General features: G+C 42.5%; 1 protein-coding gene across 2 annotated transcripts in view; it reads left to right on the forward strand.

Moving 5' to 3' along the window:
- Dock8 (dedicator of cytokinesis 8) overlaps nt 1-22,013 on the forward strand; it is a 203,482-nt gene that overhangs the window by 37,287 nt on the left and 144,182 nt on the right. Inside the window, exons 1-2 of one of the 2 annotated variants that reach the window (XM_029531370.1) lie at nt 3,959-4,016; nt 14,320-14,422. In XM_029531370.1, the coding sequence (XP_029387230.1) occupies nt 4,009-4,016; nt 14,320-14,422 (111 nt within the window). In that variant the 5' untranslated portion in view covers nt 3,959-4,008. Of the gene's footprint in view, nt 1-3,958; nt 4,017-14,319; nt 14,423-22,013 lie in introns of those variants that run through there. The other variant, XM_021221815.2, reaches the window with a different exon arrangement.

Raw genomic sequence — 22,013 nt, forward strand, 5'->3', positions numbered from 1 at the left:
TTTTTTTTTTTTTTTTTTTTGGACCTCAGAGGGTTCACTGAATTTCATGATCTTTGGCATTTATCCATAGTTGAAACAAGAAGAGACAAAGTTGTACACAAAGAGAACATCAGAGCTGCTGAGAAATGACTCTCCTGTAATTTTTTTTTTTTTTTGAAGCCTGTGCCCACTGCTGACATGGGTGTTTGTATTACCCTTGGCACATATTCCACAGTTATTTACCCATGAAGGATTAATGATACTGAAGCAGGGTTCAATGGCTCAGCAGCAGGCTAAACCTGTTCTTTTTAAGGGTTGGGAAAGCCTTCCCATGCCTGACTCTCTGTCACTGATCTCCCAGGGAAGGAAAATACCTGAAGCCCAGCTCCTGTGATGGGCTTCTCTGAAGTGTTGCTGGAAAGACGCTCTCCAGCAGGGCTGTCTTCGGCTCCCTTTCCTTGCTTCCACTAACCTGTAAAGTCTTGTGCAAGTTTCTTAGCCTTTCTCAGCCTCAGTCTCCTCGTTTGCAGCCATGAATCTTTACCCTGTTTGGTGGGTGCAAAGTTAAATGAGCTCATTAAAACAGTCCTAGTTAAACAGCAAGTACTCTAAATTACTGACGGTCTTTTAAAAAGTATTGATTAACATTTTCTATTTTTTTGAAAAAAAAAATATAATGACATCATTCCCCTCTCCAAACCCTCCACATGCATACCTTGTTCTCTCATGCCTTCTTTAATTTTTGTTATATATTATATGTAAGCATGTATTATGTATGTTTCTATATATTTCCTAAATATATGACTACAGTTTTCCTATTCTGTATTTTTCATACATACATACATACATACACACACATACACATTATAATTTCAGGGCTGACCACTTGGGGTTAGATAATCAGTTGGGGGTGGGGCTTCCTTGGGGAAGACTACAGTATTCCTTAATTCTCTGTAGTTCCTTGTCTGTAGCTTGCATTCTTAATTGCTGTAGTAATAATAATAGGGATTGTGGCAGACTCTTCCACTTTATAAACATAACATTACTCAGATTATGAGATTTTAAAGGTACACCTGAAAATAAGAATGGAGCTTAGCTAGCACCTGTGCTCTCCAGCCCCTGGGGCCATTTTTACACCTTGACAGCTTGGGGACTCTTCCATTTCTCTCTCCTCCATTGCTGGCCCCACCGTGGTCATTTACCTCAGGATTCTTCTCACTGACGAGGCCTCTGGCCTTCTGGCCTCTGCCTGCTGAGGCTTTTCTGTGTCGCCAGCCTTTCCCTTTGGTCATGTGCTTAATTGTGCCAACTCCTTTGTCCTAGACAACAGGGTTTGAAACAGGCGCTGCTCCTTTCAAACTGAAGTGGTTTGTAAATTAGTGAGAATGCCGACGGTTATTTCTTGCTACATTTGTTTATTTTATAAAATGCCTTTTACATAAATTTATACAAGCGTTGTGGCTAATTTGTGTTGGTAGGCCATGTGCACATAAAGTACTGTTACCTAGTAATCTAGAGAAGAGCAAAGATATGGGCAAAGTTAGGTCTAGGGTGTTGTAAAGCACAAACGGTTTTACTCTGTCCTTGAGAGAGGGATCTTAGACTAGCTTTGAAACTTGACACCACCCTTATTATTCTGCATTCCTTATGGTAGAGAACTAAAGCCCAATTTTGTGTTTACTATTTGGAAACTACATGGGAGAGCAGTTTAATTCGACTCAGGACTCACGAGGTGGAGACTAATAGCCATGTCGCGGCAGTGAGAACCAGGCATAGCTGGAGGCTCTTGGTGGGTATACTCTTGGCTAACAAAGAATACAGATCTCACAGAGATGCAGTTCTGTTTCATAATTTACTATGGGTTAAGACCATCCTTCTGTGCTCTCCTACATTCTGAAGGTGTCTGAGGACACGGAAGGAGCACACTTCTTTCTACGCCCTTGCTGCTCAGTGTGTCAAGCTTAGCTGAACATTCTGAAGGGAACCCTAAAGTTAGTCAGCGTGTACAGTCCAGTTCATTCACGGTGTGAGGGATACATATTACCTTTCTTTGATTTTCCCCTTCTTTTCTTTTTTTCTCTTTCCTTACTTTAAAAATGTTTTTACTTATTCTTTGAGAATCTCATACAATGTATTTGATTACATTCACCTCCCTCTCCCAAATTGTCCCAAATTCTTCCCCACCGCCATACCATCCACCTTATGTCTCTATTCTCTCCTTCAACCCTCCTTCCCTCTCCCCTCCTTCCCTCCCTCCCTCCCTCCCCTCCCCTAGTTGATCTAGTCCAGTTTGTGTTGAGTGACTGCTCCTATTCGTGGAGCCTGCTTTGGAGTATGGGCAGTATATCAGACATCACTCATTGAAGAAAACTGACTTTCCCTCTTCGGCAGTAATCATATGTCAACAGCTCTATGCTGGGATTGTCTTGAGCTTGTTCAGGTCTTGTGCGTGCTGGCACAATCTCTGTAAGCTCACATGTATGTCTGCCATGTTGTGTCTGGAAAACACTATTTCCTTGAAGTCATCCATCACCTCTGCCTCTTAAAATGTCCGTGCCCCCTCTTCCATATAGATCCTTGAACTCTCAGAGGAAGGATCGAAACAGACATTCCATTTAGGGCTGAATGCTTTTTAAAATATTTACATTTTAAAAAGGTTATCGTTGTCACAAGAATGTCAGCACCAAACAAAGTTATGAAAGCACACAGTTGACTACATTGTGTAAGAAACTTAGCAGACCATGGAGGACAACATTTTAGATCTGCTGGTTTCCGTTCCATTGTATTTCTTATGTATTTTCATGGTTAAAAATGTTCCCTATTTTTAAAATTTTTTCGTTTATTTTATTTTGAGATTATAATGAATTTCATCATTTTCTCCTTCCCTTTCTTCCTCCAAACCCTCCCATGCTTCCTTTCAAGCCCATGGTTGTTGTTGTTTTTTTAATTAATTGTTGTCACACACACACACACACACACACATATTTTCAAAACTATGAAAGTATAACCTGCTAGGGCTAAGGTGTTTGAAGTTGTTTACTTTCTGTTCCTTGAGGTTGCAGCTTTCTGTTCCTATCTATCACAAGGCCTGCACTAGTCAGTGAGTGTAGCTATGAGGCATGGGACTCACACCTTTAGCAGAATGATAGTGGATTTTACCATAGGACCCATGCCCTATGTAGCCATAGGCATTTGGCCTTATTGACTGTGCCATCTTGTAGAACAGGCCTTAAGTCCATCAAATCCAATCTTAAAAAGTGATCGGCTTTATTCCCATAATATCCATGCCACATTTGTACGAGTGGATATATTTTTGCTGGTCAGATCATTATTGTAACTCCCAGGGTGCGTAGCTGAGTGAGATTCATGATTCCTTTTCTTCTTCAGGAGCGTGCATAGTCACCCCCGTAGGGATGGAACCTCCAGTTAAATGCCGGGTAGATTTCTCTGCGCTCTATGACTAAAGTGTGTGATGTTCTTCGCAACAGAGTCTTACCAGCAAGCTCTGGATGGCAGTCAAGAACATTTGAAATATCTTAAAAGGTTTGGAGGAGGAGGGTCTGTGAGATACCGTTGACCGACAGCTCAAAAGATATAACCCATTCCTGGTACTGAGGTTTTATTTCGTGGCATTTGATATTTAGTTGAGCTGTTTGTTCTAACATTGTGGGGTATCTCCATTTAAATGGCCATAGGAGGTTTTCATACAGCTTTTTCAAAAGGCCCTAGAGTTAGTTGTTCCTCCCCATATTTCCTCCCCTCTCCTGCTCTCTCCCATTAAAATCCTTCCTTTTCTAAAGTGCCTTGAAAAACTTGTTTATATAGTATAAGGAGCAAACCATTTACTTTAAAGGGCATCTCAGGAATTTGACCTTGTTTAATTAAGGATCTAACATTTCCATTTCCCTGATTGGGGTGGGGAGGTGGGGAGGGGTGAAGAGTTACATACAAAACCAAATGTGTTTGAGTTCTGCTTTCATCTTCGTGAGAACCAAGTGTGCCTTATTCCTGAGATCTGAGGTTGGCTTAATGGTAAGGTAGGTTTCTCAGCAAGCTGGCACTGAATCCCTAGGGCAGTCTTTTCCTCTTCTCTGAATGCTCTTAGCTGCAGGGCATCAGTGTGTGCTCTGTCTGTGCTCACACTGATGAATCACAGTCTCTGGAGAGGAGTCCAGACATCTTCCTTGCTGAACAGCTCCCTCCCTGACTCTTACAAATGCTGTAATTTGAGGATCACTTCTGGGAAGAGGACCCAAGGACAGACTGCAAAGTGGATTTTTAACGTTTGCTAAAGTTAGCCTGTGGATACAGTCTTAGTTTGAATTCTGAGGAGTTGTGTGCCTAAGTTCTGTTATCTCGATATATAAAAGGAAAGTGTCATGTGTATTCCCAACTATAAGCATCTTGCATAATTGTCTAGAAATGTTACAGAATATCTTCAGGTCATCCTTCTGACTATGAGACTCATATTTTGAATTTAAGATGGATAATAAGTGGAGAAATAGTCAATATAAAAGAAATAACCTTTTTGTATAATCTTCATACTTGCCAAATGTCTCCTAAAAAAAATGTACCTATAATTTTACTACTTTGGTCCTCTGAGCACTTACCATTTCTAAGTAGTAAGAATAATTTATGTGTAGTAGTATAAGTTTTGCTGTTTTTAAAAAAATAAGTATGGCATTACTCAAGTATTACATGTAGAGAAAGACACTGCATAAAATATTACTTTCCAAAGGAAAAAAATTGGCCAGGATTCTGGACTTAAAATAACTTCTTCGTCCATAACTCAGACCTTAAGACTTTACCAAAACAAACATAGCTGGCATCTTGAATAGCTATTTCATGCACAGACTGTATTTCCATTTGTTAAGTTATTGAAGGGGTTAGTGTATTTTACTAAGTGACCAATACTTTTGTAGCAGTGAGTAAAGGGCCTGTCCTATTCAGGACAGAGGTAGAGCTTTTGCAGGATGTAGGGGAACAGAATAATTAGGCTCTTTATGCAGGACGACTGAATGTTTCCACTGATGGTAGTGATATCATTGCTCTTGGAAGCTGTTGATAGAAATTGAGCCTCGCTTTTGGAAGAGGTTGTGTGTAAAGCTAAGTTAGTGTAACTATTCCCCAGGAGAGGCAGAGGCAGATCCTTAGATCAATTGCTTGATAACTTAGGATGATTGAAGTTAAGATAACTTAGACATTGAAGTTATTTCCAGTTCTGCCTCCCAAGCCCATGTTCCCAGAAATAAGACTCAAAACATATTTACAAATACCTTGGACATATAGCTAGGCTCTTCTCTGACTAGCTATTACTTAACATATCCCATTTATTCTAGCCTACATTCTGCTACATGGTTGGTTGGTTGCCTGTGTTCAAGTACCATGTGTTTGGCTAGTCACATTTCTCTGCCTCCTTCCCTCCCAGAATTTATTGTTCTCTCAATGTCTCATCCTCTATTATCTCCCTAAGCCACAAGCCATAGGCTTTTAAATTGGCAAGTGATGACTCCATACAACATACAAGATGTTCTCTCTACAGTGTAGCTTCTTTGTTCCCATCATTGAAGCTAAAGTATAAGTTTTGAGAAAAGATGGGGTTATTTTGGAACTAGGTCAGACAAGGATGGGGAAAGAGGTGTTTTTAAATCCCCACCCCCACCCCAAGCCTATTTAGGTACTTATGGAAAAGGCTGTTCCTTGTTTTAAAAGTTTTTCCAACCGTTCTGGCTGCTGGGCATACCAACATTTAGTGATACAACTTCATTTACACATGGCAGTCAGAGAGAAGCCCCTGGCCCTGTGGTTTCCTAGTGCAACTGATCCTGTAGGCTGTAATCCTGATTGTTCCACTTGGAGATTCTCACCATGCTTATCAGTCAGCACCAGAAAGGAGCCCAGAGATCACATAGTCCAGCCCCTCCTGTTTACATGGAATAAAAGCCCAGCCCAGTCTCATTGACCAGCATGCTTGATGGCAGACAGATGGCAGACAGCACCCATGGGGCTGTGTCTTTAGGTTCCCACTCTACCGCATTCTTCTAGATACACACATTGCACGGAGACGGCCCAGCAGGGTTGTTAAAAATGCTGGAAGCAGGAAGAAGGACCCCTGATGTCTCATGGTCTGACTGCACTGTTCACCTCTCTACCTGGGTTCCTCCTACTAATGGTTTTAGTCTGAAAACCTGACCAAAAGCTGCCTCCCTGCAGATTTCCCAGGCACTCCTGGGCCAAGTTATGTCTCTCTATTGTCTGTTCTCAAGGAACTATGCACATCCTCTCGTTGTAGTTATAATGCTGTGATTGACACACTGCCCATCTGCTTGCCTCTCACTACCGGTTGGATTGGGCTTTCTAAGAACAGGAACATATCCTCAGCTTCAGCCCACACTGCTTGGCTGAGGGTGCTTTGTAATTGCCCCAAGTGTTTGATGAGCGGGTGCTGAGCCAGTCGTTTTCTTACAGTTTCAGCAAATCTTTGACCTTTTTAGGGTATAAAAACCACTCAGGATTGCTGGCTCAGACTGCCGTTTTTCAGGCTGTCCCATGAGAGTTGATTCAGAACAGGTGTGTCAAGGTAGCTACACATTTATTAAATAGCTAGCGGGTTGGTAAAAATGGTTCAGCAGTTGCTCTGGGCAAGCTCTGTTCTGCAAGTAGTTCATGGAGTCTTGGTCCCAAATGTCTGTCACCGTCATCATTGATCTGCATGAAAACATAGAACTTCTTTCCCTACTCATGGCCACCAATCTTTCATCACCATGCTGACTCCCACGAGGGTGACCTGTTAGACAAATCCCCAGGCTCACTCCAATTAACCTTAGGAACACAAAGAAGCAATGGAACATGCCTTGTACATGTAAGCATTTTTTAGACATGAACTTGAAAGAAAACATCCAAGTGAAACAGTAGCTACACTCTCTTGTGATGATGACCATGAGGATTGCTGGCATATTTTCACACTGTACTGGGGCTTCTTTATCAGATTAACAGAAACTAGAGTCACCCGAGGAGAGGGAACCTCAAATGACAAGTTTCCTCCATAAGACTGGCCTGTGGGCCTATCTTTGGGGCATTTATTTATTTATTTATTTATTATTTTCTTTATTTACATTTCAAATGCTATCCCGAAAGTTCCCTATATCCCCACCCCCCTGCCCCTGCTCCCCTACCCACCCACTCCCACTACTTGGCCCTGGCCTTCCCCTGTGCTGGGTCATATAAAGTTTNCAAGACCAAGGGGCCTCTCTTCCCAATGATGACCGATTAGGCCATCTTCTGCTACATATGCAGCTAGAGACATAAGCTCAGGGGGTACCGGTTAGTTCATATTGTTGTTCCACCTACAGGGTTGCAGCCCCCCTTCAGCTCCTTGGGTACTTTCTCTAGCTCCTCCACTGGGGGCCCTGTGTTCCATCCAATAGCTGACTGTGAGCATCCACTTCTATGTTTGCCAGGTACTGGCATAGCCTCACAAGAGGCCGCTATATCAGGGTCCCTTCAGCAAAATCTTGCTGGCATGTGCATTAGTATCTAGGTTTGGTGGCTGATGATGGGATGGATTCCCGGATGGGGTAGTCTCTGGATAGTCCATCCTTTCATCTTAGCTCTAAATTTTGTCTCTGTACCTATATCCTTTCATGGGTATTTTGTTCCTTATTCTAAGGGGGAATGAAGTATCCACACAATGGTCATCCTTCTTGGTTTTCCTGTGTTTTGCAAGATGTATCTTGGGTATTCTAAGTTTCTGGGCTAATATCCACTTATCAGTGAGTGCATATCTAGTGACTTCTTTTGTGATTGGGTTACCTCACTAAGGATGATATCCTCCAGATACATCCATTTGCCCAAGAATTTTATAAATTCATTGTTTTTAATAGCTGAGTAGTACTCCATTGTGTAAATGTACCACAGTTTCTGTATCCATCCCTCTGTTGAGGACATCTGGGTTCTTTCCAGCTTCTGGCTATTATAAATAAGGCTGCTATGAACACAGTGGAGCACGTGTGATTAATGATTGATGAGGGAGAGCCCAGAGCACTGTGGGTAGAGACCCACGCTCAGGCAGGTGGTTCCTGATTATATAGGGAAGCAATGTGAGCAAGCCACGGAGAGCAAGCCAGTGAGTGAGAATTAACAGTGTTCTTCCAAGATGTCTGCTTCAAGCTCCTGCCTTGAGCTCCTTACTTCCTTCAGTGGTGGACTGTGACGTGGAGGAATAAACCAAATGAACCCTTTCTTTTTCCAGGTTCATTTCAGGCCATGGTTTATCACAGCATTATAAAGTAACTAACACACACACACACACACACACACACACACACACAGAGTCCATGTTCAATCACAACATCAGGAAGTAACCAATACAGACACAGAGGCTTATGATGTCTTGCCTCACACATTTTTTTTTTACTTTACCACACTGCAAAAATGATATGTGCTCAGTAAAAACTGTATCTCAAGGCTTGAATTTTGACCTTCCCAGGCTAGCAGTAACATTAGGATGCTCCCAGTGCCCCACAGCAGCACTAGGTGACCTCTCCCACGTGGCTACAGGATCACAAAGGGGAAATGTCGGTGTTCCACAGTATGCTGTGTTGTCAAGCAGTCATATTTTCTCTCCTAAGCATGATTTGGGTGGGTATTGGCTCCAGTGTCTTGCGCATGGTAGGTAAGTACTCTGACACCAAAATATATCCCTAGCCCCTCTGAGTTTTCAATCTTTAGTCAGGAGTGAGTGGTCTTGAAGTTAAAATTCTACTACCCTGGTTTCACAGGTTGCTGAGGATGTAGGCATGTGGCACGGTGCCAACCTGAATGAAATGTTCATTTCTAGTGTTTTCAAATTAAAAACGTATGGAAGACCCAGGCGCATCAATATACCACAGTGTGCTTGGATTCAGATCCTCGTGCTCTTTGCTTGTTTATTTGTTTTCATCTGTAGATTAATTCATAGTTTATCTGTAATTGAATTCATATTTCTGTCATTTGAAATGTCAAAATAATAGGCCTTGGATTTTCTGCTGTTACTTGCTCAATAGTCTCCCTGATGTTGTGTGATTTGGCTATTTTTGATTGTTTGCTATGATCCTATCATCTAGAGTTCTTATATCCACTTATGCATGAGAATTCCGCAGGGCATATTATCCAAAATGAAAGCATTAAATGTAAAAGTAAAAGGCAGTTGCATAGTTGTCTTGATTGTTACAGTATTAGTTTCCAGAGACAGTGTCCTCATATACCAGCCCCCAGCAGTCTGGGGCATGCTGGGAAATAGTATCTCTGGGACCTGTTTTAGGAAAGTTTGTTTCCAAGGTTTTTAAGTGCTGGGAAGTAGTTTCATTTCCTTATAGAATGGCTTATTTTCATATCAAGGACAAACATGTCCTCTTTGTGTCGGAGAGTCATGAAGGTAAGACCCAACTGCCTTGTATGTAGGGACTATGTAGGGACAAGGAATAGCATCATGTATGGTATGTTAGGAATGAGAATTCTTGATATTATATAAAGAAACACACATTTCTTTAGAACATTATCAGGCAAGGCAATCTCTTTTTATAGAAAGGATGCATCAGAACCCATACCAGCATGAGTGGCCCGAAAGGCCTTGGTCTTTTTTATCCCTGATGTGGGTGGTACCTGCATCTCATTCCAACTTCACAATCTTCACAGTGCAACACAAGTGGCTTTTTCTTCAGGGAAGAAGGGAGACTCTTGTCCAATTAACTGCCTTTGATAGAAGCAACAGATTTCTCACAGGTCACACCTGAAGTACCAGGGAAGATCCGTTGTGCGTCCCTGAACTAGGACTTTTGGGTTTGTTTAAGAATGGAAGAAGCCAAGCATAGTTGTAAAGAGCTGTTATCTCAGCTCACTGAAGGCTGAGACAGGAGGATCACCAGAGTTAGTCAGCAGGCTACATAGTAAGACTCTATATCAAGAAGCAAAACAAAGCCAGTCAACAGACCTAGAAAGGAGGAACATTCTGATTTCGTGATAGAAAGAAATGCTGAGGCTCTGCTTTCCCTCCAGAGGGTTGTCTGGTATTCCCGCTTCTGAAAGACCACTGTGTTTGATGGAAACAATAATATGGAATTCCAGAAGTTTTGGGGGGAGGAACTGAAGACAGAAGTTTCTGAAACAGTCTGTATTGTCTGATAAACCTCAGCCTGGAGGTCAGAAAAGGTTAGATAAGGCCAATGACTTGTTGTCTAGGCTCTCCTTGTTATATGTTGGAGCATCTTTTGGGTATATGCAAAGGAGTGGTATAGCTGGGTCCTCAGGTAATTTATGTCCAATTCTCTGAGGAACTGCCAAACTGATTTCCAGAGTGGTTGTACCAGCTTGCAATCCCACCAACAATCGAGGAATGTTTCTGTTTCTCCACATCCTAGTCAGCATCTGCTGTCACCAGAGTTTTTGGTCTTAGCCATTCTGACTAGTGTGAGTTGGAATCTCAGGGTCATTTGCATTTGCGTTTCCCTGATGACTAAGGATGTTGAACATTTCTTTAGGTGCTTCTCAGCTGTTCAGTATTCCTCAGTTGAGAATTCTTTGTTTAGCTCTGTACCCCACTTTTAAATAGGGTTATTTGATTCTCTACTTCTTGAGTTCATTGTATATATTCGATATTAGCCCACTGTCAGATGTAGGATTGGTAAAGATCTTTTCCCAATCTGTTGGTTGCTGTTTTGTCCTATTGACAGTGTCCTTTGCCTTACAGAAGCTTTGCAATTTTATGAGGTTTCATTTGTCTATTGTTGATCTTGGACCATAAGCCATTGGTGTTCTGTTCAGGAAGTTTTCCCCTATACCCAAGTATCTGAGGCTTTCCCCCAATTTCTCTTCTATTAGATTCAGTGTTTCTGGTTTTATGTGGAGGTCCTTAATCCATTTGGACAAGGAGATAAGAATGGATTGATTTGCATTCTTCTACATGCTGACCTATAGTTGATCCAGCACCATTTGTTGAAAATGCTGGGTTTTTTTCCACTGGATGGTTTTAGCTTCTTTGTCAAAGATCAAGTGACCATAGGTGTATGGGTTCATTTCTGGGTCTTCAATTCTATCCCATTGGTCTACCTGCCTGTCTCTGTACTAATACTATACAGTTTTTATCACTATTGCTCTGTAGTACAACTTGAAGTCAAAGATGGTGATTCCTCCAGAAGTTCTTTTATTATTGAGAATAGTTTTCACTATCGTGGGGTTTTTTTTTTTTGTCATACCTTCAAAGAAGACCTAATAAGAATACCCTTCAAACTATTCCACAAAATAGAAACAGAAGGAACACTACCCAATTCATTTTATGAAGCCACAATTACTCTAACTAAACCACACAAAGACCCAACAAAGAAAGAGAACTTCAGATCAAATTCCCTTATGAATACTGATGCAAAAATACTCAATAAAATTCTCAAAAACTGAATCTAACAACACATAAAAACAATCATCCATCATGATCAAGTAGGCTTCATCTCAGAGATGTAGCGATGGTGCAATATATGGAAATCTATCAACATAATCCACTATATAAACAAACTGAAAAACCAGGCAGTGGTGGTGCACATATTTAATCCCTGCACTTGGGAGGCAGAGGCAGGAGGATTTCTGAGTTCGAGGCCAGCTTGGTCTACAGAATGAGTTCCAGGACAGTCAGGGCAACACAGAGAAATCCTGTCTCGAAAACAAAAACAAAAACCTGAAAGAAAAAAAAACACATGATTATCTTATTAGATGCTGAGAAATTGTTTGATAAAATTCAACACCCCTTCATGGTAAAAGTCTTGGAAAGATCAGGAGTTCAAGGTCCATACCTAAACATAATAAAAGCAATATACAGTAAACCAGTAGCCAACATCAAACTAAATGGAGAGAAAATTGAAGCAATCCCACTAAAATCAGGGACTAGACAAGGCTGCCTACTTTCTCCCTACCTGTTCAATATAGTACTCGACATCCTAGCCAGAGCAAGTAGACAACAAAAGGAGATTAAGGGGTTACAAATTGGAAAGGAAGAAGTAAAAATATCACTATTTGCAGATGATATGATAGTATACTTAAGTGACCCAAAAATTCCACCAGAGAACTCCTGATAAACCTGATAAGCAACTTCAGCAAAGTGGCTGGATATAAACTTAACTCAACCAAATCGGTGGCTTTCCTTTACCCAAAGGATAAACAGACTGAGAAAGAAATTAGGGAAACAACACCCTTCACAGTGGCCACAAATAATATAAAATACCTTGGTGTGACTCTTACTAAGCAAGTGAAAGATCTGTATGATAAGAACTTCAAGTCTCTGGAGAAAGAAATTGAAGAAGATCTTAGAAGATGGAAAGATCTCCCGTGATCATGGATTGGCAAGATTAATATAGTAAAAATGGCNATCTTGCCAAAAGCAATCTACAGATTCAATGCAATCCCCACCAAAATTCCAACTCAGTTCTTCATAAAGTTAGAAAAGGCAATTTGCACATTCATTTGGTATTGGCTACTGTGTTAATATGAGTCCCTGCAGTGTGAGTACATGCTACATTAATATTAATGCAAGGTAACTTTGGTTTGGGACAATCAAATGTGATTTTTTTGAACTGGTGATGTTACAATTTCTGATTAATATCAGTTTCTGATTAAAATCACACAGAGACAAAACCTGAATTCCCCCAATTTTACTCTAAACTAGGTAATTTCTGCATCCAACCTTATTTTGTACTGACGCTTGTAACTAGATCTTCCACAGCTTAGATACAGTGCCTACACCTCACGTGTATTTAATGTGTACAGCCTAGTGACTTTTAATGTAGTCAGAACTACTGACCTGTCCACACAATTGTAGAACATTTTCATCCCTTTAGAAACCCTGCTCAGAGGCACTTCCGTTACTCTGTGATCCCGTTAACCCTTTTCAACTACTAATCTACCTTCTGGTCTATAGATTTTACTACTCTGGGAAATTCATATGAAGAATAATACCTATGTGGTCTTTTGATTTAGTTTCTTCCCCGTGGGATGATGCTCTTGAGATTCTCCCAGACAGTACCATATAGCACTACTTGGTTCCTTTCTCTGCCGAGTAGGTTTCCTTTTATGGCAGATCACTTTTTGTGCAGCCATCAACTGATGGACATTTGTGTTGTTTCCAAGTTTAGACTCTTAAGAATAATCCCGGATTTTTTTGTTTGTTTCTTGGTTGGTTGGGTTTTGGTTTTGTTTGTTTTGTTTTCTTTTGTTTTGTTGTTGTTGTTCAGGGGTTTTGTTGTTTGTTTTGTTTTGTTTTGTTTGTTTTTTGAGACAGGTTTTCTCTGTGTAGCCCTAGCTGCCCTGGAACTCACTCTGTAGACCAGGCTGGCTTCAAATTCAGAGATCCACCTGCCTCTGCCTCCCAAGTGCTGGGATTAAAGACACACGTCACCACTCATAACTAGTTGTTGTGGTTTTTGTGATGATACTGTTCTGAATGTTGGTGTTTTATGTTTTATGTACACATTTGTTTTCATTTCTTGGGGAAGTGTAGCTATTAGTGGGTTATGATATATATATATGCATATGCATATGTATACATATATGTATATGTATATTATGCTAAGCTTCCTGAGGAACTGCCAGATTTTTTTTTTTTTTGTACTATTTGTATCCCTACCAAAAATGCATGTGTGTGCTTCTCTATCACCTGGCGACACTTGTGACTGACAATCTAGTGCTGTGTTCTGGCCATTGTACTGATTGCTTAGAGGCATACTATTATGATCTGCTATACATTTCTCTAATGACATAGAATATAGTAGACTGCTCGCTCCTAACACTGTTTTCCTTCACTGTTAAATAAAGACAATGCTCTCGGAACCTAAGGGCAGTTCATACTCTCCTGGTGCTGCCCCTTTCTGTGGAGTTCCATGCTACACCAGCCCTAGTACAAGGGCCAGCAGGAGTATGAATGCAAGGGGACAGTCTCTTCTTCTTCATGCTGAACGCTAAGAGGCTGACCTGATTGGCCTGCCTTGACCCATGTGTCTACCTCATAGCCCATATTTCTGCCTGAGCAGTGCACAGATGAGTCGAGGCCTTTTGAAAGAAAATGATGCTTTTGTGGAGAGAGAAGTGAGGACCACAGGCAGCAATCTCCTGCCCATCTCTGTGCATCACACAGAAAGTTGGGAACCAAATTATCATGCCTTGTACATTGTCATGGTCAACATTTAAGTCTTAATTATTTATAACTCCATAGTACATGATGGAAGTGTTTCAGTCAGCCAAGGACTGCGTTGGAATCGTAGTGTGTTGGGTTAGTTTAAATAATCACTTCATGGAGATTTTTCTTTTCTGCTTTAATTCTAGGTATTCATCATCAGAAATAAGGAAGCAGTTTACGCTCCCGCCCAACCTCGGACAGTACCATCGGCACAGCATCAGCACATCTGGTTTCCCCTCTCTTCAGCTAGTAAGTATGCATTACAGGTTTGGTGGGTCAGTGGTCAGGGACTGAAGTACCCAGCATCTACACCCCTCCCCCCCACTATTCTCAGCTCCTGTTGCACCTAGCGTTCTCTGCCCACTGCTTCGTAACCCTACTTGCCTTTAGACATCAGACATCTCCCTCTGGCGTGAGTAGAATGAGACAGCCCAGAACTGTGGTTCCAATTGATGTCCTCAACTTAGGGGCCTTGCAGGCCACCCCCCAAACCATCCCGATTACAGTCCAAATGTGGGAAGACAAGGTAACCTAGAAACTGACCACGATTTTTAGCATATTTTGGTTCGAATTTTTTTTTAATTGAAAAATCTCAGAAGCTTGAGGTACAGATATTTCTTATGGGATAATTTTCTTGGAAGTCAATTTACATACGATGAAATTTATCAATTTTAGGATCAGGGTTTTGTGAGTATGGGCAATTTATGAGTCACTTAATCTCCTCTCAGACAGAGTGTAGAGCACTTTCCCTCCTACCCTTTGGTATCCCCTCGTTCATCCCAGAAGGCCCCTGAGCCTCACTGTGGTTGTAGATGGCCCTGCCTGGAACTTCACACCAGGGAAACCTTTCACACAGGAGAGCAAATAAAAAAGTTTTACAACATAATATCCCCTTTCAAGGAACCTACGGTTTGACATCAACTAATCAACCGGAGAGTGTGGAGTGTTTGTTACATTATTGGACTAATATGTGTATCGTATTATTTAAGGACTGAAGGCCAGATGTGTGTCAGGTGAGGCCAAACTGTCTTCAGATGAGATTGTTTGCAACCCAGAAGTGGGTGCCGCTTCCTCTGAGCGAGCAGAGCCTGCTCTGCCCTCACTTCCTCATACAAGCACAAGCCACAGCCACCCTCTCCGGCTGATCTAGTGGTTATCTTGAGAAGGTTAGGTTATTTTTTGTTTCTAGTTATTACTTCAAAGCCACTTCTGCTCTTAGAAATTTTGTAACCTTCCCCTGTTTCCTGTAGCCGCCATTTTGTCGCCTGTGACAGTTTACCCACCGCGTTAACTGTGTGTCTTCAGGTATGTTTTACTGGAGCAATTTGTGGTTATTTCAGGCTAGTTTATGGGTTGTGTCATTTATGAGACAGTACTAACAGATATGTAGCCCCTTCACTGCGAGAGGCTACCTCATGGTGACATCTTTTGGAGAACCCTGTTTAGGACTTTGGAGCCCTCAGGCCTCCGTTTGTATTTGTCTTTTCCTGCTTGCTTCAGGTTAGGTAAAAAAAAAAAAAAAAAAAAAACACAGCAGGTGCGTTGTGCCCGCGTTCTCGGAGTAAGTAAACGGAGACCAGTTACGTATAAGCTCGGCTGAGGGATTTCTGATTCAGGTTGCATTTCAAAGTGTGCACCATTTGGTGGAAACGTGATTGGATGTGCTTTTCAATTTTAAACTGTGTGGGGAGCATTGGTACTCGCCCTCAAAGAGCGTGCAGAGGACAGCTCTCTGTAGCAGCTGCTGGGGAATAGTGTGGACAGTAAAGAGGTTTTCAAGGAGGTTTAACCCCTTGTCTCCTGAGCAGCCTTTGTGGTAATATGATAGAGGAGAGTTAGTGCCTGAGAAATCCTGTGAAGTATTTGCAAGTGTCCCCTCAGTACTCTGCTGTCTCCTTAGAGAGACTGTGACAACAATGACTTTTGACGAGTCCCTTCAACAGCGGGGGAAGTCAAATTGTTAATTTACAAGCGGCGTAGCTGTCCATGTTGTCACTAACAGAAGGTATAAAGGAAGCCGGAAGGTTAAAATGCTTGCTACAAGAACCACGTCTCCAGCTGCTGTCATTCAATCCTGATCCTGTTTGTATCCGACTGGCCCTCACATTTTCCTATTCCTGCTTGTCTGCATGTGCTTTCCTTGGTCTTCCCCTTCCCCACCCCTCCCTTCCAGCTTCAGCACGATCTTGCCTCTGTTTCTTCTCCCAGTGGGAGTCAAGACGCCTGATCTACCTTCTAAAATTCTCCTACTCTCTTTAGAACAACCCAGTGCCTTGGCCTCGGCTGTTCTCCTGTGATGGTGTGGGAATGTGTGGCTCTGCCTCCTCTGTAGTCACCTTTTCAGACAAGGCTCCCAGGAGAAATCACCAAATTACAAAGTGATCTTCCTTTTCCTTAAGACTGTTTCCTTTCCTAAATAGGGGAACATTTCAGTAAGAGTCACTTCTAGCAAGGCAGGGAAGGGAATGTCTCTCAGCCTGCCAGAGCTTTAGAAAATATCTTAAGTTGGAGGCTGCAGTGTGGACTGCTAGTTGGATTATTTTTGGCTAATTAAAAAATAAGATAATGTGCATTTTTGACTGTTATTGCTTTAAGTAATATAATCATTTCCATAACCTCATACAACTAATTGGTTGTTTAAAAATATATATTTAGTTGAAGTCCAGGCATTTAAAACCACTCATCAAGAGGTCATTGCCATTCAGTAGAGTAAAGAGTTTGGGGTCAAATGAGCCTAAGGTAAAAAGAAAGGTGTTTGTCACTTATTGTCTGTATAACCTGAGAGAAGTCACTTAACCTCTTTGAAGATTTCAGCTCCCTCTCCTGCAAAACTGGTAGCTTATGTTACTTCTCTAGGGTCCATGTGGAACTCTACAGTAGCGCCTGTGTAAATAGTAGGTAATATTGTTGCCTTAGGTACTTGGCACTGTAGAGACTCTGTGGACATTAATGAGAAGTAGCAGATTTTTCCAGCTCAGGGAGGCTTTGTGATCTATATGGGAAGATAAGTAATCTATAGGGCCCACTCTGGCTTCAAATATGATGGACATTCAGAAGAAAGGACAATAGTGTGATAGGAGGCAAAGCTTGCCGGAGGAGCTGAGAAACCCCAGGAGACGGGTCTTCAGCTGATGAACTGTTAGAGACACCTGAGTTGTTCTTATACTTCTTGCCAGGACCCCTGCAGAACAGTGAGGCTGGAACCAACACTGCCCTAACATTGCTGCAGGATGTTGCTAGGTCCCCAGAGTCACCTAAAGATTCTTAGAGGCCTGGGCGAATTCCAAATAGCAGAAGGTATATACAGTGAGCGAGGTGGTTTCTTTGGTTGCCCTCCATGCTCTGAGCTGTAGATATGTGATAAGCACAGACTACATGCTACTCCTATAGGTCATCCTCACAAAATACGCTCTTCAGCAAGTATCTAATAAATGAGTAGAAGGCAGTGCATTTGATATTGTCTCCCTGTTTTATTCAGTTGTGTGTGTGTGTGTGTGTGTGTTTGGTTTGGGGAGGGTTTGTTGTTTTGCTTTTTTCGAGACAGGGTTTCTCTGTGTAGCCCTAGCTAGAACTTGCTCTGCACTTGGTCGAGGCTGACCTCGAACTCAGAGGTCCACCTACCTCTGCCTCCCAAATCTTGGGACTAAAGGTGTGTATCACCACTGCCTGGCCAGTTTTTATTTGTAATGCTAGCTATAAATGCCTGCCACGATGACTGTGTGTACAAATGTTTTCAAAATTGATAAGCTACTTTAAAAAAATCATTTATTTTGTGTGTGCATGTATATGCTACAGCATGCTGGTGGAGGTCAGAGTTCAACTTGCAGAAGCTCGCCCTCCTCTGCCACGTGGATTCTAGAGACTGAACTTAGGTCACCAGGCTTCAGGACAAGTTCCTTTACCTGCTGAGCTGTCGCACCAGCTTTTCCATTTTGCATGCTTTAATAAGGATATTTATCATTTAGGATGAGTTTTCCAGGCATCATAGTGGATTGGGTCTGCCTGATACTTTTATCAGAGGCCTTTTAGAACAGATCCAAAGAGACAGGCCTCTGGCCATCCCATGTCCTGGCCCGAGATGGGCACCAGCTTTGGCATTCTCTACTGCCACTGTCATGGGAGCAGGTTAACCAGAGATCTGGCACCAGCCATCTATATAAGCAAACAACTCTACACTTGATGCTTGTAGTAAAAGCAAAAACAAAAACAGTCTATAAAATGTAAAGCCTTTCCTCTGGTTGTTAAAAGTTTAAAGTATAGTAAGTACATGAGTGAAAGGGCTGGGATCTGTCTCGAAAGCAGCAAAGAGAATTGAAGACCTATGCGGAGGATAATAACTTTAAGTACATTATTTAATGAAGGAAAATATAACTATTTTAAAAAAATAGGAAAGTCTGAAGAGAAAACATAGAACAGTCATATCATGACGGCCCTGGGCGAGGTGAAGGATGTAAAAAGCCACACCCTGGGCATGTGCCTGAGCACCATAGCTACGGGACCTGTTTATGTGTCTAACATTTGTGGCTTACAGATGTCTCATGCCCAAGAACCATTCCTTCTTGTGCACACATTGGCTTCTGTGAAATACAGCACCCTTTTCTTTGCCAGCTGAGGGTGACTTGAGCATGGGCTCCCTAACCCCTGGCCTCCTTTGTGCCTCAGATGCCATTGTTGTTTCTCACTTCATTTCTCCCCAGAGTTGGCTGTGCTGTGTTGTTGATTGTACGGAAGGGACATGGCAGAAATTGCAGCGCTCGGTGTAGTTCCCATACACATTCCCAGTGTGGATGAAGTAGAAGGTAGGGCAGGTGTTATGCAGGAAGAGCAGACACGTGGTTATGGTCACTATACCCAGGGGATGGAAACAGGCCAGGGAGGTGGCTCAGTGTGGAAAGTGTGTACCACTCAAGCGTGAGAACCTGAGCTTAGTCCCCACAACCCTCATAAAAAGCCAAGTGTGCTGGCACCTACTTACAGTCACAGCACTGGGCAGGTGTAGACAAGAGCATTCCTGGGGTACACTGGCTAGCCAGCCTAATCTAATAGCCCCATGTCCCAGGGAGATCCCCAGCCTCCAAAACCAAGACAGACAGCTTCTGAGGAGAACCTCAGCTTGACACATGTGTACAGTTGTGCATGTGCACGTGCAAATTTGACTTATTAAAATCCAGATCAGTGCTCGTGGTAGCATCTCAGCCTCTACAGTGGCATCAACAGATTTCTGTTGCTGAAGGCAGGAAAGCAAGCCTCATTTAGGTCACAAAGTACTTTGAAATCACTGAACGCAGAGGAAATTTTCTGCCTTAAGCTTTGCTAAGTGTGGATTGGTGACTGTCTCTTTTTATTCATTGAGGAAGTGTTTATTGAGTCTTAGTCTGTACCTGCAACTGCTGTAAGAGCTACAGATAACAGGCGTGAATATAAACAAAGGGTGCATCCTTGTTCCAGTGGAACACTTTAGAATAGGAGAGGGGTGTAAACCAATGAATGAATGTCAGCTGTGATGAGGGCAGGAAGGGTTACGAAGAGTCAAGCAGACAAAGGGAACAGAGACACAGATTAGATGCTGTTGTAGGCTGGGTAGCCTTTGAGGGCCTCTGTCTGCAGTGGAGATACCCAGGAAGTGCCCAGCATGAGCCCGACAGCTTGCCAAAAGAAGGCATTCCAGGCATACGGAGGAACCAGTGTCCAGTCTGCAAGGCAAGAGTTTTTGGCATGCCCCAGAAACAGCTAGGAAGCAGAGTGGGCAACAGGGGAGACAGAAGAGAGGAGAAAGCAGAGTGGTCGAGGAAAGACTTGGACCCTTGCAAGCCAAAGAGCTGAAAATCCAATGTAACTGCTACCTTACCTCATGCTCAAACTTCATCCGTCATGCAGTACACTGCAGCTGTAACTCTTTAGTACTTGACAAACCAGGAGAGAGGTCCCCAAGTGCCAGCTGATGTGTTCTAAAGAGGCGTGGTCCAGCCATGATTCCGTCCTACAGTTTGAGCTTACAGCCTGCTCCACTCCTGGACTATGTTCACATGTAAAGAGTTTGAGTTTATTGTCTATTTGTGTGGATGTATGTTTGAGAAGGTCAAACATCATTATGCAGTGGTAATAGAGGGTGGCCCCATGCTCTCTGTATCTTAGTACCAAATTCAGTAGAGGCTCAGTGAGCAACTGGATTTGATGGGTCAGACCATCATCTCTTCCTGGTCTTGGTCCATCTGTCCAGTTGCTGAGTTTTCACCTTTACAGCTAGCTTCAAGTTTCAGGAACATGGCTGGGTTTTATTTTAGCTAGACTGGCCTTTTTTTTTTCCCCCAGTGCTCAGTGCTCACTCACTAAGCATAACTGTGTTCCATAGTGCTTTTAAAGCATATTTCATTACCTATGCTTGAGTTCCTCATGATACACTTACATTGTAATTCATTTATTTACTATTATACCTGAGCATCAAATCCCCTGAGAAGTTCTGAGAAGAATTTGTGAAAAGTTGTAAATGCAATTTTTTTACCTGGTTTGATACACACTTAACTATTACCTTGTACTTCAGTTATTTTAAGAAATATTGATTCTCTGGAAGGCATATATACAAGAAAAACAATCAAAATTACAGTGATTAAGAACACAGCCTGACTATACTTGAATTCCAAATGTGCTACTTCCTAGCTATATGATCAGTGGTAAATTATTATGTCATCTGAAAATGGGGCTAGTTAACCTGCATATTCCACTGGATTCTAGTGAGAGTGACTTGGAAAGGCCCATGAGGACTGTGGTCCCATTCCTCATCTGACTTCAGGCTACAGTCAGAACCAGGGGGTACTTTCCTGTCTTCTTGCCACCTGATGGTCGAAGAGAGCTCTTTGCTCTCCGCTCACCCTGTAACGCTCTCCTCTGCCTCCAGTGCATCCTGCTGACAGTGAGTGCTATGTAAGTCAGCCATCTAAAATCTTCTGGGCCGGAAGTAGGTAGTGGATTTACTCGGGTTCCTTAGAGGAGCAGAACTGATCGAATAAATATGTTTATTTAAGGGGGCCTTACAGGCTGGTCTGGCTAGCCCAACAAAGGCTGTCTTTTGACAGAAAGGCCAACAGGCCAGCAGTTGTTCAGTCACAAGGCTGGGTTCTCAACTGGACTTCAATAAACTTTGGAACCCCAAAGAAGCAGGTTCTAATTCTGATAAAGGAATGCCTCAGCAGCAGGAGAGATGAACTTGGCAGAGAGTGCGGGCAAGCAGGTAACAAGTCAAAGCTTCCTTCTTCCATGCCCTTTTCTGTGGGCTGCTACCCGAAGGTGTGACCCAGATTTAGGGTGAGTCATATGACCACAAATGATCTGGATTTATAAGGTATCTCTTCCTATCTCCAAAGATCAAGAAGAGCCTCTCACAGGTATGCCCGACAACTTGAGTTTTAGTTGATTCCAGACATAGTCAAGTTGACAACTAAGAATTGCCATCACCGGCAGCTGTATCTTCTCTCTCAGGAGTAAGTTGTTCCTGTCTCGGGCAAGGGATACAGTGAAAGCCATGGTTAAATTCTGGCATCCTTTTGCCCTTTGCCTCTTCAACAGCACTATTCCTCCACCCCAGCTTAAGGCCTGCTGGTATGTGGGCTCAAGGGGATGAAAAACCAGTTTGTCAGCCCTTCCTTCAGGCTGGCCCTCCCATAGGACAAGTCCGGAATCTGGGGCTTTTGTTTTGTGATGCTTTGGGGATTGTGAACAGTGCTGGCTTGGGCTGAGTCCACACAGTCTGCTGTAAAGGAGCACTGCAGAAGGCTGCAGCCTCTAGTTTACTGCTAGTGTTATTTCTGGGCCAATCTCCTTGATCTAAGTGGCTCTCACTGCC

Source organism: Mus pahari, chromosome 1 (genome assembly GCF_900095145.1).
Source record: "Mus pahari chromosome 1, PAHARI_EIJ_v1.1, whole genome shotgun sequence".
Classification (NCBI taxonomy): domain Eukaryota; kingdom Metazoa; phylum Chordata; class Mammalia; order Rodentia; family Muridae; genus Mus; species Mus pahari.